We start from the raw sequence: 20,706 nt of genomic DNA, 5'->3' as shown, positions 1-20,706 counted from the left end.
CTCTAATTAATAATACATTTCAAATTGTAGTTCATTTATGACTGAAACTTTACTAAATTTGAACTAAATGTGTAAAAAAAAATATTCTAAACTTAATTTTTCTCCAATATATGAAAAGGTATTCTGCTTTAACATAAATTAATAACAAGATCTACCCAGTTAATTAAAAAAAAAAGACGTGGTGCCTTTGATGACGTGGATGATTACATTACTGTTTCTGATCTGTCCATTATTGTCTAAAGCTTGTCCTGACAATTTCATTTTCTGTACAGTTTCTGTTCGGGCATAATTACTCCTCTATGGATCAAGTCCAGACCATAGACTGTAAAAAAATATGGACGTAGTGTCCGTGAAGTCACCCATAGGATTCCGATAAGCTGCTCTAAAGCGTAAAATAGAGACGAGCTGGCCGTTGCCATCTTGGCAACACATCATTGCATGTCACGCCTGGATTACAGAAGCTTAGGTGACAGTGACTGTAGACGGCAGATAAATGGCTATCCACCTGCCACTCAAAGTAACCACACCCTTAATTATGCAGAACTTTAAGGCTTTATATAATGTAAACGAATAAGTTATAAAAAAATGTAGTGGCCACAAAGGGCATAATTAGCCGTATAGACCACAATTTGTACCAGGCTGTAAATTTTTTGTTTTTGTTTTCTTAATTTACTTTCAAAAAAGAAGAGTCTGAATATACTCATTTTAAATTAAAAACCAATTGAAAACAAACATTTAAGTCATTAAAAAAGCTGTTTAATCCTCAATATACTCCAATATATGAAAACATGAGCAGTCTGAACTTACATTAAACTGATGACAAAATCAACTAATCCATCTAAAATGAGTTTTAAAGCACTTTATTCATTCTTCACACACACCTGTCAGGTTTAGAAACGATTCTAATATAGTTTTAAATCTTCACTCAAGTTGATTTCTGTAATGCATCAGGTAATATCTTGTAATTATTAAAATATTCAACTTTATTGGACAAAATGAGTGTAATGTCCTGGCCTGTAATGTGTGGACAGAGCCAGTAGGTGTCAGCAGAGCTTCTGTCTTCCAGTGTTTGAAGATTAAACAGACTTCTAAACATTCTCTCTATTCTCAGTGTACAGGTCCTTCTCAAAAAATGAGCATATTGTGATGAAGTTCATTATTTTCCATAATTTAATGATAAAAATTAAACTTTCATATATTTTAGATTCATTGCTCACCAACTGAAATATTTCAGGTCTTTTTTTTGTTTTAATACTGATGATTTTGGCATACAGCTCATGAAAACCCAAAATTCCTGTCTCAAAAAATGAGCATATTTCATCCGACCAATAAAAGAAAAGTGTTTTTAATACAAAAAAAGTCAATCTTCAAATAATTATGTTCAGTTACACTTTACTGTATCACTTTTCTGTAGCTAGCAACGCCAAGGTCATTGGTTCGTTTCCCAGGGAAAGCAAGAACTGACAATAATGTAAAAAATGTACCTTGAATGCAATGTAAGTCGTTTTGGATAAAAGCATCTGCCAAATGCATAAATGTAAATGTTCAGATCTGCACTCAATACTTGGTGGGGAATCCTTTTGCAGAAATGACTGCTTCAGTGCGGCGTGGCATGGAGGCGATCAGCCTGTGGCACTGCTGAGGTGTTCTGGAGGCCCAGGATGCTTCGATAGCGGCCTTAAGCTCATCCAGAGTGTTGGGTCTTGCGTCTCTCAACTTTCTCTTCACAATATCCCACAGATTCTCTATGGGGTTCAGGTCAGGAGAGTTGGCAGGCCAGTTGAGCACAGTAATACCATGGTCAGTAAACTATTTACCAGTGGTTTTGTAAGGGTGGATCGCCTACAGTGGTTCTGACTGCAGGGTTGCCGAACGACTAAAGAAACGTTATCAGCGTGATGGTAGAAAACTGTACATTTCTTGTCTATAACCACCCACTGCAACTTATACCAACGACGGAAATAAGCGCAGTTACAATAGCAGAATATGTGGGAGAGCGTTGCTTTAATGTGACTATATTGTATTGCAATAGGGAGCACTTCAAAGTCAATACCAAACCAAAACTAGTTAGCAAATCATTTATAATTGAAAGAATTTAATGACAAAATCCGGTTATGGTTACACTTAAAATAGTTACAAAATAGATGAATGAGATGATAAAACTTATACCATTAATCGTACCCAGCATGTATAGAATGTTACCTGAGAGATAGGGAGAGATAGAAAGAGAGAAAGAGAGAGAAAAAGAGAAGAGCCAAAGAAGGCCCTAGAAGAGACAGCCAGAGAAAAAGAGAGAGACCGTCAGAGGAAGAACCCCAGAGAAAAGGAAGACCTTCAGAGGAAGAAGACCCAGAGAAAAGACCCTTAGAGGAAGAAGAACCGTCAGAGGAAGAAGAACCTTAGAGGAAGAAGACCTCGAGCAACAGTTGCAATCTTCTTTTATACCTCCCTTGACCATGTGACTGAAACCCTGAGACATTCAAACTGACCAGTCAGACCAGACTTCCCCCACTGTACTACAGGTGTGGCACCATTTGGCCTACAGGCCCTCAACATCTCTTTGTCTTTAGGAATCCCAAACAGCCCCACTGATAAGAGAGAGGGGGGTGAAACACAGTAAAACAAATGTCTTTGTTCAAAGAAAAATATCAAATATCTTTGATTATTTTGAAATCTTTCAGTCCTCCCATGGCATCTTTGGCCACGCTCATAAAGTGTCCAGAGGTGACACAGAACACAAAGACATTCTTCCAGTTGTGTGTAGATGTCATCTTCAGACTTGTCGTCCAGAAATGTTTCAAATCAAATTCATTGTTACAATACAATGATAAAATAAATGTTTGCACTTAGGTAAGAATGAGAAATACTACCGTAAATTTTGATATTTAACTTGGTGAGACAAATAATTACTAACTGAATTAGTAAATCTAAAGAAAAACAAAACAAACAATAACTGGAAGAAATTCACAGTTATAATACAGTCTAGATGTAAATAATTTTTTTGTGAGGCAGATATAGATTTGACTTTGTGTGTGAAGATCAAATCTATGTGAATGCATTTAGCTGTGGCTATGTGTAAATCATGCCCCAAACATGGTGAGGAGGGTTCACAATTGTGATGTAAATTTGGTCCTGTTGAACAGGCAGCCAGCTGAGATTGTGAGTGAGGTGTGGTTGGCTCAACATCTCCCCCCACCAATGTTTGTGTTAGGGAGCATGATAAAGTGCAAAAGTCAGAGTGACTGAATCCTGCTGTGATGAAAGCATTTTCATGGTTAATGCAATTGTAAATTACACTGTAGCCAAAATGGCAATTCTATGCTCCTGTACATGGTTTCACTTCAGCTATATGGAAAATAGCAGAGTTTTCCACTTAGGAGACAAACAAATTCAACATAGAAACACATGAAACTTGAAATTGCTTTACAATTCAAGTATTAAAGTTATTCCAAGTCTCACAAGATACATGGTCTAGAATGCATAGCATCTACAACCTTTATCCTAAGTGTTTCATCCAACACTTACAGTAAAGCAATCATGTGTTTTAAAGAATAAACGTAACTAGTCTATGTGTATTAACACAAACAACTATAATGTGTTTTCAATGCGCACAATGCGTTAATACAATTACAAATTTGAAAATACAAACAGGATCATTGCAATTTGGAGGTTTAACTATTAAACTCACTGCTATTAGGCTGCTAGCCCACTAGCCAGTGAGGTTAATAGTTGAAGGCCTTGCATAAACAATGCGGTTAACTCACTGAGAGTTTTACCTGCAAATGAGCGATGATCTTTGCCCTTAGAAAGGAATTTCCTATCTTTCTGAAAGTAAGGTGGAGGTCGACCTCGGCCCAGTGACCAGCATTTTACCTCTGAATGGCCTATTTTCTGACAGGAACTGCAAAACCTGTTCTCTTTGCCATAGGTTTGTCTGCTATGTTCTCCTGGAGTTGGAGGATTTTTATGACTCTCTAATGCTTGAACACGAAGCGTACTGGTACATGACTCTGCGCTATTGCGGTGCTGCATCACCTTAAGAACTGAAATAGGCACACTTCCTTGAGTTGCACATGCATTTTCTGAACTAAACGTTTCAGATTCATTAGATTGAACATGCGTTTTAGTCCCATCGCTGTTAAGCGTTTTGGAGATGGACTTTTTAGCTATTAGCTTAGCCTTGAGATCTGCAATGGTCTCCTCTTGATTTTTACACTTCTCAGTCAGGGCTAACTGATCAGCTAGTAATTTATCTAGCTGTGCTTGAAGATATTGAATCTTTGCCTCAGACTTTTCTGCTTCAGCATTTTTAGATTCAATTGCTTTACATTTAGCCTCTAGACTTGATAATAGAAATGGTGTCACAACATTATGTAGCCTTTTACAACTTATGAAGTTTAAAGCCTCAATTATTTCACCATGTTTTGATTTCTTTTGGTGTTTGCCAATTATGTCCCACCATCTAAGCATTTCATCATCTGAACTGTTGATTCCAATATACTCTTTCTTAAGTTTGGACAAGGTAGGCTCAACTTTTTCACTCCATATAGCAAACAATATCTCACTTTTATCAAAAATGTTCCCTTCCATCCCGAGGTGATATTCTGAATATTCTCGGATTGTACAGTAATGGGACTATTGAAGCTGTTTAAAACCTTCTTCTTGGATGAAGTTCTGTTTCATGCAATTCATAAACAATGAAAACAGACTTACCCAATCCTTAGTCAGAAGGCCAGCTTTAATCCAAACACAAGATCAATTGTGGAAAAATGTCCTCATTCTGACGAATTTCAGAAAATTCACTGCAAGGGATCCTGGGTTTCGGCACCATCTGTAAGGGTGGATCGCCTACAGTGGTTCTGACTGCAGGGTTGCCGAACGACTAAAGAAACGTTATCAGCGTGATGGTAGAAAACTGTACATTTCTTGTCTATAACCACCCACTGCAACTTATACCAACGACGGAAATAAGCGCAGTTACAATAGCAGAATATGTGGGAGAGCGTTGCTTTAATGTGACTATATTATATTGCAATAGGGAGCACTTCAAAGTCAATACCAAACCAAAACTAGTTAGCAATTCATTTATAATTGAAAGAATTTAATGACAAAATCCGGTTATGGTTACACTTAAAATAGTTACAAAATAGATGAATGAGATGATAAAACTTATACCATTAATCGTACCCAGCATGTATAGAATGTTACCTGAGAGATAGGGAGAGATAGAAAGAGAGAAAGAGAGAGAAAAAGAGAAGAGCCAAAGAAGGCCCTAGAAGAGACAGCCAGAGAAAAAGAGAGAGACCGTCAGAGGAAGAACCCCAGAGAAAAGGAAAACCTTCAGAGGAAGAAGACCCAGAGAAAAGACCCTTAGAGGAAGAAGAACCGTCAGAGGAAGAAGAACCTTAGAGGAAGAAGACCTCGAGCAACAGTTGCAATCTTCTTTTATACCTCCCTTAACCATGTGACTGAAACCCTGAGACATTCAAACTGACCAGTCAGACCAGACTTCCCCCACTGTACTACAGGTGTGGCACCATTTGGCCTACAGGCCCTCAACATCTCTTTGTCTTTAGGAATCCCAAACAGCCCCACTGATAAGAGAGAGGGGGGTGAAACACAGTAAAACAAATGTCTTTGTTCAAAGAAAAATATCAAAATATCTTTGATTATTTTGGATTCTTTCAGTTTTGGCACTGTGAGCAGGTGCCAGGTCGTGCTGAAAAACCAAATCTTCATCTCCATAAAGATTTTCAGCAGATGGAAGCATGAAGTGCTCCAAAATCTCCTGATAGCGAGCTGCATTGACCCTGCCCTTGATAAAACACAGTGGACCAACACCAGCAGCTGACATGGCACCCCAGACCATCACTGACTGTGGGGACTTGACACTGGACTTCAGGCATTTGGGCATTTCCTTCTCCCCAGTCTTCCTCCAGACTCTGGCACCTTGATTTCTGAATGACATGCAAAATTTGCTTTCGTCCGAAAAAAGTACTTTGGACCACTGAGCAACAGTCCAGTGCTGCTTCTCTGTAGCCCAAAAGTGTCTTGACCTGGGGAATGCGGCACCTGTAGCCCATTTCCTGCACACGCCTGTGCACGGTGGCTCTGGATGTTTCTACTCCAGACTCAGTCCACTGCTTCCGCAGGTCCCCCAAGGTCTGGAATCGGTCCTTCTCCACAATCTTCCTCAGAGTCCGCTCACCTCTTCCGTTGTGCAGCGTTTTTTGCCACACTTTTTCCTTCCCACAGACTTCCCACTGAGGTGCCTTGATACAGCACTCTGGGAACAGCCTATTCGTTCAGAAATGTCTTTCTGTGTCTTCCCCTCTCGCTTGAGGGTGTCAATGATGGCCTTCTGGACAGCAGTCAGGTCGGCAGTCTTACCCATGATTGCGGTTTTGAGTAATGAACCAGGCTGGGAGTTTTTAAAAGCCTCAGGAATCTTTTGCAGGTGTTTAGAGTTAATTAGTTGATTCAGATGATTAGTAGTGATGTTACATCTGACACCGATGCTCCGAATTGTATCATTACGTCACTAGTCACGTGAAAATGCCTTCTGAAGCAGACAAACTGCTTCACTCCTGTAGTGAACCACCTGACTGCTTTCACAGCCCAATCAGTGTTGACAGGTTTGAAACCTGCCGGCTGTATTTCTTATGTGCTTTCACACACGATACTGCCATGCTAAAAAATATATGTAAATAAATAAAACAAAAAATAAATAAACAAAAAAACACTTTTACTGAAATTCAATTGCATTTAATGGTTTTCATGCGAATTTTATTGGTTGTAATGGGAATTATTGTGGTCTCTGCGGGTCTCTTCTGATATGTGTTGGGTTCTATTGGTGGGGGCATCACAATGGAATATGTCCCACACACAAAGAAAAAAAAATCTGTAGTGGATTAAATTGTAAAAGCCAACGGTTCCTATTGGTATTTTAATGGAAACCAATAGAATTTCTGTGATGGTTTCCAGCTTTTTAAAGCTGGTCTGATCTTCTGTTCTTGTCTAAATAAATAATTATACACGCACACATCATTATTGTTTTATTATCAAGGTGAACACATGAAATTCATCAATATCTGTAAAATGTACCTACATAAACGAGCTTCACAGCACTAACACTGTTTCAGCTTTGATCGTCTCGGTAAACCCGTAATAAACGGGACGTGAACATAAGCCTACTTGCATTTTATGGTTGTCAGCTTTGTTGCATTACATTTACTTCACCAGGAGATGGTGCTGCAATTTCTATCTGAATGAAGCTTCGAGTAACGAACCATTTGTTCTTTTATTGAACTGGAACTGAACTTGATTTCCTATGCAATACTTCAGGTCACCACATAATCATTTGAAGAGATGCAACAAATTACCTTTCTATGCTCACTCATTATTTGATACTCAATGATTCACTTCTTTTGTTTGTTCATTTCTTTTATTGTTTATTTGTTGCTGTATAGTTTTTGTGTCAATGCATCTTTGAAAATATCAATCATGAGTCTCATGGTCCCTCATCAGGTGCGATTCAGAACAGATATATCTAGAACCAGTGTGAAGGTCAGACAGAAAACAGAAACACTGATATATCAACATTGATATGATGCCGATTCAACACTTGTCCATCATGAACTGTGATATAGAGTCAGTGAAAGGCTTCTGTATCATAGAGTCAGCACTAAACACTGGTCAGATAGGAAGAGGCTCACAACCACAGGAGGAGCTGATGATGATAAAGGAAGAGCTGTGACTATATAAAGAACAGAAAGACTGACAGAAACAGAAAATGGCTGATAAGTGTGATCTGTGTCTGCTGGGACTGATCGTTCTCTCTTCTCTTCTCTCAGGTAAACACATCTGTTTATCTATAAGATATCATAAAGATCTGTATGATGTGAACATATTCAAAAACTGATTGTGGCAAGTGTTTGGTAAAGAGTTTAAACTGTTGCTGAAAGTCATGTCATGGCGTTTGGTTCATTGTGTTTCATTCCTGAATCAGTGATTTGCACTCGAGACTCAGACTCTTTTTCGAGACCATATTTTAATGGTCTCGGTCTCGTCATGGACTCGTGTGCATTTCGACTTGGTCTTGACTCGTACTCGTACATATTAGGGCTCAGACTTATTTCCGAATCCACTCGAGTCCCATTCAAAATATTCATGATTATAATATTTCTTTAAATTGATGTTTGACACATCCAATGATGTGTGATTTTCTTAAAGGGGGGTGAAATGCTGTTTCATGCATACTGATCTTTTTACACTGTTAAAGACTTGGAATCCCATACTAAACATAGACAAAGTTTCAAAGGTTAAGGTGGACGTTTGATGGGAGTATTTCTTTGTCAAAAATACTACTTCCGGTTAGTCATAAGTTTCGGCAAGTTTTTTGAGATCATGCGTCCCCTTTGACGTTAATGGGGGCGGAATTTCCTTGTATGGGCCTTACGGACAATTCTACCGGAAGCGCGTGAGAGAGAGAGAGGGAGAGAGCGAAAGTAACAGGCTACGCCCATCAAAGCGCTGGCTCGTAGGATGCTGGACAGGTGATGTGCACATAACAATGTCACCAAAAAAGTGCGTTTTTGGTTGCCAGACCAAGACAGTCCTGCACAGAATCCCCAAAACCCCCGCGTTAAGGCAACAGTGGATGTAATTTGCTTTTCCGGATCAGCAACTGAGTTGCGCGAATGTTTATATCTGTTCGCTGCATTTCGGTGCCAACTGTTTCATAAACAAGGCCCAGCTCGACACCGGATTTTCCAATCGCCTAATGCTGAATGATGGAGCAGTCCCAACGTTAGAACCGCAGGCGGTGAGTGAGACTGCTTCAAATGTCTGTGTTTTTGCCTATGCTCATCAAGTAGCCCAAACATGATCACGTATAGTTAATTGATCAATGGAGCATGCGATGTGTAGTGCGTGTACATTTGTTTAGCTGGCCACTATATGTGTAACTTTATGTTTGTGTATTGTAAAAGCACTCCAAACAACAATACACAAAGAGGGGGGAAATATGTTGAACTAAATAAGCGCGCTTCTTCATTCAAATGCGCTACTATTCCATGTCTTTCTATGTAAACACTAGCCTGCGGTGCAAAACCAGTCCGCTTACTAACGTTACAATTGTCTACACAAACCACGCGTAAACACACAAACACACGTGCACAACTGCACTTCCCACATGTACACCCTCAAAGACAAAAATACGACGATATAATTCAAGTATAAATATGTAAATAACACAAGCCGCTAAGCATATTATATAGTTAGTGTATAACTTGTACCACATAGAGACGTCCTGCTCTAGTCGTTTTTGCTGCTGCTCCTGTTCAACTGCAGCCTCTGGGTCTGATTCCGGATCATAGATGTATGGCTGTATCTGATTAAAAGCCATATTTTTATTTTGAATAAAGTTTTTTTCCCGCTGTTAGGGATGACACAGCTTTTCGACGCACTCGACTCAACACAATAGCAGCGGCGCGCACACGTCATTATTTAGCTCCGCTCACACGATACGCCCCCACCCGCTCGGCTTTTTTCGGAAAGACTCGGAACAGCGCATCTTTCTTATATAATTATAAAAAAATAAAGACTTTTCGGAGATATGCAGGATGCAATGCTACTCTATAGGTACTCAAGATTGACATGACACTGACTGAAACTGAGTGTTTCACCCCCCCTTTAACCTGCGCATGACTAACTTTGGTGCGAAGGTAGCAGGACTCGGTCAGGAAGGATGTCATGTGGAGCGAGCCTCTAGCTCTTAACTATGTGTGAAAATGTTGGTAATGTTTTAGATTACAGCCCGGAAAGTACTGCATAATTAAGTAATATTAATCTAAAGCATTGCCAAAATGTCTGCTACATCATCTGTTATTCAGTTTGCATATAAAAGTCACAAAGAGTTCATATGTAGTAAGACTCTAAAAGAAAAACATTCTGCGATTTTGCTTTTTTTTTATTTTTATGCTTACAACAGTATACAAACAATAACATAATTCATGATAATAGCAATTAGAAACAAACAAGAATAAAAGACAAGAGACGGAACAAGAGCCACTTTAATTTACAGCCCGCACATCCATACTTCCCCCATAACTACACGGATAATTACCCCTTAATTAAAAATACTTACAGTATAATTACCCCTTAATTAAAGAATACTTACAGTATAATTACCCCTTAATTAAAAAATACTTACAGTATAATTACCCCTTAATTAAAAATACTTACAGTATAATTACCCCTTAATTAAAAAATACTTACAGTATAATTACCCCTTAATTAAAAAATACTTACAGTATAATTACCCCTTAATTAAAAATACTTACAGTATAATTACCCCTTAATTAAAAAATACTTACAGTATAATTACCCCTTAATTAAAAATACTTACAGTATAATTACCCCTTAATTAAAAAATACTTACAGTATAATTACCCCTTAATTAAAAAATACTTACAGTATAATTACCCCTTAATTAAAAAATACTTACAGTATAATTACCCCTTAATTAAAAAATACTTACAGTATAATTACCCCTTAATTAAAAAATACTTACAGTATAATTACCCCTTAATTAAAAAATACTTACAGTATAATTACCCCTTAATTAAAAAATACTTACAGTATAATTACCCCTTAATTAAAAATACTTACAGTATAATTACCCCTTAATTAAAAAATACTTACAGTATAATTCTGCAAGTGACTTTTTAGGCCCGTGCTCTTGCTCTCGCTTCTATTTTACGCTGTGTCCACCTGACATCTGCCTGTAGTGATCGCGTTTTCCAGAAAGTCACATTGCTTCTACAATAGCAGCACAATAACACTTTCTCAGCAATCGGACACGGCCTGGAACCGGCCGACTGCAGTAAACCTCGGGATAAACAGAGAGACTAACATTAGCGTAGATGGTATGTTTTCATTTATTAATATCATAATGATCAGTCAGATGTTCTGTGTTTCAGGTTCCAGTGGAGTGGATGACGATCATGTGTTCATCAGTTCTGGTGGAAATGTCCGTCTGTCCTGTAATAATGCTCTTTCTGACTGCACATCAACTACATGGAACCACTATAACAGATTCAGACATTCAGCAAACATTGAACTGATTAATGGAGGGATGAAGATGAAAGACACAGAGAGACATGAGAGTCTGAGTCTGGGGTCTGACTGCTCTCTGAACATCAACAACGTCACAATAGAAGATCGTGGATCTTACACCTGCAGACAATATGTGAATGGACATCAACAAGGACCTGATGCTCGTGTTTATCTGCACGTTCTTCATGGTGAGTTTATGATTATGTGGTGAATTTAAAAAGGGCAGATTCTTTGTTTCAACTCCACAAAAGATCTGTGTGTCTTGTGTTGTGTTTCAGTCTCTTCATCTTCATCATCATCATCATCATCATCATCATCATCATCATCATCATCATCATCATCATCCTCTCAGACTGAGCTCAGTCCAGGCCGCTCTGTGACTCTCTCCTGTCAGTTGTATTCACATCCTGGATTCCTCTGTGATGATTGGGTCCGTTCTGAGGATATTGAGCTGCTGTGGGTGAATCAGGCTGGTGTTGATCTTCAGACAGACTCCAGATATCAGATATCAGCTCCAGATCGCTGTAACATCACTCTGACTACAACACTCCTGAATGAAGATCACAACAGAGAGTGGAGATGTGAAGTTACTCAGAGAAAACAACTCAAGACCTCAGTCACACACACTGTCAAGAGTTCAGGTGAGAAAACACTCTTTATTTACAAAATACATTTAGGAATTTTAAATATTAGTGATCAAAGCCAGATAATGCACAAAATCCTGATAATTTGACCTCCTATACGGGTCATACATGAAATATTGCATAAATGAGAATAGTCATTAAAGCCCAGTGTGACCCGTGTAGGAGCGTCAGTTTATGATTAATAATCAGGCTTAATAATGTCATTGATTCAGGACAAACTGAAGGTTTATGATTAATAATCAGGCTTAATAATGTCATTGATTCAGGACAGACTGAAGGTTTATGATTAATAATCAGGCTTAATAATGTCATTGATTCAGGACAGACTGAAGGTTTATGATTAATAATCAGGCTTAATAATGTCATTGATTCAGGACAGACTGAAGGTTTATGATTAATAATCAGGCTTAATAATGTCATTGATTCAGGACAGACTGAAGGTTTATGATTAATAATCAGGCTTAATAATGTCATTGATTCAGGACAGACTGAAGGTTTATGATTAATAATCAGGCTTAATGATGTCATTGATTCAGGTCAAACTGAAGGTTTATGATTAATAATCAGGCTTAATAATGTCATTGATTCAGGACAGACTGAAGGTTTATGATTAATAATCAGGCTTAATAATGTCATTGATTCAGGACAGACTGAAGGTTTATGATTAATAATCAGGCTTAATAATGTCATTGATTCAGGACAAACTGAAGGTTTATGATTAATAATCAGGCTTAATAATGTCATTGATTCAGGACAAACTGAAGGTTTATGATTAATAATCAGGCTTAATAATGTCATTGATTCAGGTCAAACTGAAGGTTTATGATTAATAATCAGGCTTAATAATGTCATTGATTCAGGACAAACTGAAGGTTTATGATTAATAATCAGGCTTAATAATGTCATTGATTCAGGACAAACTGAAGGTTTATGATTAATAATCAGGCTTAATAATGTCATTGATTCAGGACAAACTGAAGGTTTATGATTAATAATCAGGCTTAATAATGTCATTGATTCAGGACAAACTGAAGGTTTATGATTAATAATCAGGCTTAATAATGTCATTGATTCAGGACAGACTGAAGGTTTATGATTAATAATCAGGCTTAATGATGTCATTGATTCAGGACAAACTGAAGGTTTATGATTAATAATCAGGCTTAATAATGTCATTGATTCAGGACAGACTGAAGGTTTATGATTAATAATCAGGCTTAATAATGTCATTGATTCAGGTCAAACTGAAGGTTTATGATTAATAATCAGGCTTAATAATGTCATTGATTCAGGACAGACTGAAGGTTTATGATTAATAATCAGGCTTAATAATGTCATTGATTCAGGACAGACTGAAGGTTTATGATTAATAATCAGGCTTAATAATGTCATTGATTCAGGTCAAACTGAAGGTTTATGGGCAGCAGCTCACCGTGTTTCTCTCTCATATAAACAAGGCATAAATATCTTCATGTGGTTATTATAGTAACACATCTCTTCAATAACTGCCACTGTAAACTGTGATGATGGAATACAAACTGTATGTCATGATCAAGTATGAAAATATGATGTTAATGTCCTACAGATGATGCGTCTGAACATTCATCTTCTGCAGTCGATTCATCAACACTGATTCCAGTCAGCAGCTCAAACTCTCAGAAGAAATCAAGCTCAACTACATCAGCAGCTCCTACACAAGGTTCATGATCACATGATCACGTCATCAGTCTCTCACTTCAGCGCTTTGATCTGACTCTCAGTTTATCATCACTAATATCATCTACTCAAAGTAGCTCTTAATCAGATCTGGCTGTGGGTTTAGGACATTGATACACAATAATCATAACTAGACTGTTATGAGCTGCTGTGAGAACTATTACAAACACACACACTAGTCAAAACAGGGCTAAGATCAATGTTTATCACTTAAATATTTTTTCCAGAATATGGTTTATCTGAACTAAAAATCCATCCTTTAATTTGTACAGAAAACCAGAAATCATTAACTACCCGAAGCTCTGAGAGGACGACAGCCACACACACACCTGTGTTTACTGCACAAGGTATTTCTGCATGTCTTTCTTATTTCTGAGGTTTACAGAGCCAATTACTGAGAAAGAGCTGATCAAACTATTGAATCTGTAGACCTCAATCATTCACTTTCCTCACACACACAGGAAGTCAACGTAAAGCTTATGTAAATATGGGATTGAAAGAACTGAGTTTTTGATCTTAATTTATTTAAATAAGCATTTACTGGATGGGAGAATCCTGGGAAAACTAGGCTGGTAGCGGAGTTAGTGAGGCCAGCAGGGGGTGCTCACCCTGTGGTCGGTGTGTGTCCTAACGCCCCAGTATAGTGATGGTGTTAGTGAGGCCAGCAGGGGGCGCTCACCCTGTGGTCTGTGTGGGTCCTAACGTCCCAGTATAATGATGGTGTTAGTGAGGCCAGCAGGGGGTGCTCACCCTGTGGTCTGTGTGGGTCCTAACGCCCCTTTATAGTGATGGTGTTAGTGAGTCCAGCAGGGGGCGCTCACCCTGTGGTCTGTGTGGGTCCTAACGTCCCAGTATAGTGATGGTGTTAGTGAGGCCAGCAGGGGGTGCTTACCCTGTGGTCTGTGTGTGTCCTAACGCCCCAGTATAGTGATGGTGTTAGTGAGGCCCACAGGGGGTGCTCACCCTGTGGTCTGTGTGGGTCCTAAAGTCCCAGTATAGTGATGGTGTTAGTGAGGCCAGCAGGGGGTGCTCACCCTGTGGTCTGTGTGGGTCCTAACGTCCCAGTATAGTGATGGTGTTAATGAGGCCAGCAGGGGGCGCTCACCCTGTGGTCTGTGTGGGTCCTAACGTCCCAGTATAGTGATGGTGTTAGTGAGGCCAGCAGGAGGCGCTCACCCTGTGGTCTGTGTTGGTCCCAACGTCCCAGTATAGTGATGGTGTTAGTGAGGCCAGCAGGAGGCGCTCACCCTGTGGTCTGTGTGGGTCCTAACGCCCCAGTATAGTGATGGTGTTAGTGAGGCCAGCAGGGGGCGCTCACCCTGTGGTCTGTGTGGGTCCTAACGTCCCAGTATAGTGATGGTGTTAGTGAGGCCAGCAGGAGGCGCTCACCCTGTGGTCTGTGTGGGTCCTAACGTCCCAGAATAGTGATGGTGTTAGTGAGGCCAGCAGGGGGCGCTCACCCTGTGGTCTGTGTGGGTCCTAACGTCCCAGTATAGTGATGGTGTTAGTGACCCCAACAGGGGGCGCTCACCCTGTGGTCTGTGTGTGTCCTAACGCCCCAGTATAGTGATGGTGTTAGTGAGGCCAACAGGAGGCGCTCTCCCTGTGGTCTGTGTGTGTCCTAATGCCCCAGTATAGTGATGGTGTTAGTGACCCCAACAGGGGGCGCTCACCCTGTGGTCTGTGTGGGTCCTAACGCCCCTTTATAGTGATGGTGTTAGTGAGTCCAGCAGGGGGCGCTCACCCTGTGGTCTGTGTGGGTTCTAACGTCCCAGTATAGTGATGGTGTTAGTGAGGCAAGCAGGGGGTGCTTACCCTGTGGTCTGTGTGTGTCCTAACGCCCCAGTATAGTGATGGTGTTAGTGAGGCCCACAGGGGGTGCTCACCCTATGGTCTGTGTGGGTCCTAACGTCCCAGTATAGTGATGGTGTTAATGAGGCCAGCAGGGGGTGCTCATCTTGTGGTCTGTGTGGGTCCTAACGCCCCAGTATAGTGATGGTGTTAGTGAGGTCAGCAGGGGGTGCTCACCCTGTGGTCTGTGTGGGTCCTAACGCCCCAGTATAGTGATGGTGTTAGTGAGGCCAGCAGGGGGTGCTCACCCTGTGGTCTGTGTGGGTCCTAACGTCCCAGTATAGTGATGGTGTTAGTGAGGCCAGCAGGGGGCGCTCACCCTGTGGTCTGTGTGTGTCCTAACGCCCCAGTATAGTGATGGTGTTAGTGAGGCCCACAGGGGGCGCTCACCCTGTGGTCTGTGTGTGTCCTAAAGCCCCAGTATAGTGATGGTGTTAGTGAGGCCAGCAGGGGGTGCTCACCCTGTGGTCTGTGTGGGTCCTAACGTCCCAGTATAGTGATGGTGTTAGTGAGGCCAGCAGAGGGCGCTCACCCTGTGGTCTGTGTGGGTCCTAACGCCCCAGTATAGTGATGGTGTTAGTGAGGCCAGCAGGGGGTGCTCACCCTGTGGTCTGTGTGGGTCCTAACGTCCCAGTATAGTGATGTTGTTAGTGAGGCCAGCAGGGGGTGCTCACCCTGTGGTCTGTGTGGGTCCTAACGCCCCTTTATAGTGATGGTGTTAGTGAGTCCAGCAGGGGGCGCTCACCCTGTGGTCTGTGTGGGTCCTAACGTCCCAGTATAGTGATGGTGTTAGTGAGGCCAGCAGGGGGTGCTTACCCTGTGGTCTGTGTGTGTCCTAACGCCCCAGTATAGTGATGGTGTTAGTGAGGCCCACAGGGGGCGCTCACCCTGTGGTCTGTGTGGGTCCTAACATCCCAGTATAGTGATGGTGTTAGTGAGGCCAGCAGGGGGCGCTCACCTTGTGGTCTGTGTGGGTCCTAACGCCCCAGTATAGTGATGGTGTTAGTGAGGTCAGCAGGGGGTGCTCACCCTGTGGTCTGTGTGGGTCCTAACGCCCCAGTATAGTGATGGTGTTAGTGAGGCCAGCAGGGGGTGCTCACCCTGCGGTCTGTGTGGGTCGTAACGTCCCAGTATAGTTATGGTGTTAGTGAGGCCAGCAGGGGGTGCTCACCCTGTGGTCTGTGTGTGTCCTAACGCCCCAGTATAGTGATGGTGTTAGTGAGGCCCACAGGGGGCGCTCACCCTGTGGTCTGTGTGGGTCCTAACGTCCCAGTATAGTGATGGTGTTAGTGAGGCCAGCAGGGGGTGCTCACCCTGTGGTCTGTGTGTGTCCTAACGCCCCAGTATATTGATGGTGTTAGTGAGGCCAGCAGGGGGCGCTCACCTTGTGGTCTGTGTGTGTCCTAACGCCCCAGTATAGTGATGGTTTAATGATGTCATTGATTCAGGACAGACTGAAGGTTTATGATTAATAATCAGGCTTAATAATGTCATTGATTCAGGACAAACTGAAGGTTTATGATTAATAATCAGGCTTAATAATGTCATTGATTCAGGACAAACTGAAGGTTTATGATTAATAATCAGGCTTAATAATGTCATTGATTCAGGACAAACTGAAGGTTTATGATTAATAATCAGGCTTAATAATGTCATTGATTCAGGACAGACTGAAGGTTTATGATTAATAATTAGGCTTAATAATGTCATTGATTCAGGACAGACTGAAGGTTTATGATTAATAATCAGGCTTAATAATGTCATTGATTCAGGTCAAACTGAAGGTTTATGGGCAGCAGCTCACTGTGTTTCTCTCTCATATAAACAAGGCATAAATATCTTCATGTGGTTATTATAGTAACACATCTCTTCAATAACTGCCACTGTAAACTGTGATGATGGAACACAAACTGTATGTCATGATCAAGTATGAAAATATGATGTTAATGTCCTACAGATGATGTGTCTGAACATTCATCTTCTGCAGTCGATTCATCAACACTGATTCCAGTCAGCAGCTCAAACTCTCAGAAGAAATCAAGCTCAACTACATCAGCAGCTCCTACACAAGGTTCATGATCACATGATCACGTCATCAGTCTCTCACTTCAGCGCTTTGATCTGACTCTCAGTTTATCATCACTAATATCATCTACTCAAAGTAGCTCTTAATCAGATCTGGCTGTGAGTTTAGAACATTAATACACAATAATCATAACTAGACTGTTATGAGCTGCTTTGAGAACTATTACAAACAGACTCTGTGTGTCTTCTTTAGTTCGGTGTATCTGAACTAAATATCCATCCTTTAATTTGTACAGAAAACCAGAAATCATTAACTACCCAAAACTCTGAGAGGACGACAGCCACACACACACCTGTGTTTACTGCACAAGGTATTTCTGCATGTCTTTCTTATTTCTGAGGTTTACAGAGCCAATTACTGAGAAAGAGCTGATCAAACTATTGAATCTGTAGACATCAATCATTCACTTTCCTCACACACACAGGAAGTCAATGTAAAGCTGATGTAAATATGGGATTGAAAGAACTGAGTTTTTGATCTTAATTGATTTAAATTAGCATTTGTTAAACACAAGTCATCCCACGTTACTGGAGGCCAGCAGGGGGCGCTCACCCTGTGGTCTGTGTGGGTCCTAATGCCTCAGTATAGTGATGGTGTTAGTGAGGTCAGCAGGGGGCGCTCACCCTGTGGTCTGTGTGGGTCCTAACTCCCCAGTATAGTGATGGTGTTAGTGAGGCCAGCAGGGGGTGCTCACCCTGTGGTCTGTGTGTCCTAACGCCCCAGTATAATGATGGTGTTAGTGAGGCCAGCAGGGGGTGCTCACCCTGTGGTCTGTGTGGGTCCTAATGCCCCAGTATAGTGATGGTGTTAGTGAGGTCAGCAGGGGATGCTCACCCTGTGGTCTGTGTGGATCCTAACGCCCCAGTATAGTGATGGTGTTAGTGAGGCCAGCAGGGGATGCTCACCCTGTGGTCTGTGTGGGTCCTAATGCCCCAGTATAGTGATGGTGTTAGTGAGGTCAGCAGGGGATGCTCACCCTGTGGTCTGTGTGGGTCCTAACGCCCCAGTATAGTGATGATATTAGTGAATCCAGCAGGGGGTGCTCACCCAGTGGTCTGTGTGGGTCCTAACGCCCCAGTATAGTGATGGTGTTAGTGAGGCGAGCAGGGGGCGCTTACCCTGGGGTCTGTGTGTGTCTTAACGCCCCAGTATAGTGATGGTGTTAGTGAGGCCAGCAGGGGGCACTCACCCTGTGGTCTGTGTGGATCCTAACGCCCCAGTATAGTGATGGTGTTAGTGAGGTCAGCAGGGGGCGCTCACCCTGTGGTCTGTGTGTGTCCTAACGCCCCAGTATAGTGATGATATTAGTGAATCCAGCAGGGGGTGCTCACCCTGTGGTTTGTGTGGGTCCTAACGCCCCAGTATAGTGATGGTGTTAGTGAGGCCAGCAGGGGTGCTCACCCTGTGGTCTGTGTGTGTCCTAATGCCCCAGTATAGTGATGGGGGCACTATACTAGCAAAGAGCACTATCCTTCAGATGAGATGTCCTGACCAAAATTTGCCCATTGACCTCTGTCCATCATGGCCTCCAAATCATCCCCCTCTCCTGATTGGCTTCATCACTCGATCTCCTCTCCACCAATCAGCTGGTGTGGGGTGAGCGTTCTGGCGCAATATGGCTGCCGTCGCATCATCAGGTGGTGGTTGAGGAGATTAACCCCTTCAATGTAAAGCAATTTGAGTGCCTAGAAAAGCATTAATATTATTATTCTCCACAGATCCAGGAGAAACTGAAGTCAGTATGGCTGCTGGATCATTAATCAGAGGTACGACACGTTGATTTATTCTGACAGCTTTATGTCACTGAAACTATCAGTCAGTCTGTGAATGTTCATAGTTGAATCCCCTTGACTTCAGTTCCTTCTCTTCCTCTCGTGTTTCCTGCAGTGATTGTGAGTATTGTTGAGATGGCAGTGTTTGCTGCTCCTACTGTGATTCTTCTTCAGATCATCTGTGCAAGAAGAGCTGGTGAGTTTGAGCCGCACGCAATCTGGGGCTGTATTCACGAAACATTTTTTCTTACCACTAAGAGTTGTCCAAAATGGCAGTAAAAGTTCTTAGTTAAGAGTTTTCACTTAAATTCTTTTCACAAAACTGCTGAGAGCAACTTTTACTAAGGAATAGACAGAAGTCTTAAGCTAAGAGTAAGGGCGGGGTTGACCTCGTTGCTATGGATGATGTCGTGACGTTTTAAGGGGCTCCAGAGGGCCCTCACACCTCCAGAGGGCTCGACAGCAACACCTGGCGTCCCAGGTGTGCTCCCCTCTGCTTTTACCCTTCTCGGTCATTTTACAGCCCATTTGGGGTCCTTCCTTTTTAACCACAGTCAGTTGCTGCTTTGCTCTGCAGCCTCTGACAGCACACTAACAGCTTGTTGGAAGGCCTGTCCTCTAACTCCCAACCCCTTCAATAGCCTTGTTGTTGTTGTGGCTACAAACCCTCTGCAACCAATCTCTATTGGTTTTAACTGGGTTCGCCAGCCAGGTAATCTGACATTATTATTATTTTTTATTAAAGATACATTAATTATCACTATTGCCTCAATGTTGCATAGTGTCTTTGGGCAGATGCTAAAATGCTTTGTGAAATACTCTTAGAGCAAAAATGTAGGAGTCCTAAAATTAGGACTTACACGCCCATTATTTTTAAGAGTTTCTCCTAAATCAGCAAATTAGGAACTACTTTTAGCCTTAAAATGTTTTGTGAATACGGCCCCTGATCCTTCACACTCATCTGATCTGGATCAATCTGCAGTCATGATAAAAACACACAGGAGAGGTCAGAGGTCAGTCAATGGCTTTATTTTACAGGGAGGAAGGACTCGCAGCGGCCAGAGGAAATAGAGATGCCTACAATATGACAATAAAATACTGCTGAGTTTGAGCGAATCTGCAACAATATTACAAATAGCTCAAACTTAGGATTGGTCATTGTTGGATTTTCTTCTTGTCAAAAAGCAGAGAAGAAACTCTGAGCAGCCAGAAGAAATATTTTCATATTTCATTATGATTATTGTCATTTTCTTGTGGTTTGTATATAAACTGCTTTAAATATTAAATTCAGTTATGGGCAGACTCTGTGTGTAAAATACTATCTGTTCTGTGATGGAGCTAATTTCCTGATTCTTGTATCTGTTCATTCCTGTTGTTAACTTTTTTTTCATTTTGAATGACTGATACTAGTCTTAATAAAACCTCTGCGGTTGTGTTTAATATGTCTCCTTTCCTGAGATGTTCATCACAAGTAAAAAATATATAATTTTATTCCCGACTGAGACTCAAAGGAGAGACA

At 41.4% G+C, this 20,706-nt stretch overlaps 1 protein-coding gene across 1 annotated transcript; it reads left to right on the top strand.

Moving 5' to 3' along the window:
• Positions 1-7,792: 7,792 nt before the first annotated feature.
• Positions 7,793-13,567, top strand: LOC137090713 (uncharacterized). Its single transcript, XM_067454669.1, has 4 exons — positions 7,793-7,853; positions 10,983-11,306; positions 11,451-11,759; positions 13,402-13,567. Exons 1-4 carry the CDS (start codon positions 7,793-7,795, stop codon positions 13,467-13,469), a joined length of 762 nt encoding a protein of 253 aa, XP_067310770.1. The 3' UTR covers positions 13,470-13,567.
• The last annotated feature ends 7,139 nt before the right edge of the window (positions 13,568-20,706 follow it).

Source organism: Pseudorasbora parva, chromosome 2 (genome assembly GCF_024679245.1).
Source record: "Pseudorasbora parva isolate DD20220531a chromosome 2, ASM2467924v1, whole genome shotgun sequence".
Taxonomy (NCBI): Eukaryota; Metazoa; Chordata; class Actinopteri; order Cypriniformes; family Gobionidae; genus Pseudorasbora; species Pseudorasbora parva.
Note: the sequence above shows the minus strand (reverse complement) of the source record. Positions and strands in the feature narration are given on the sequence as shown.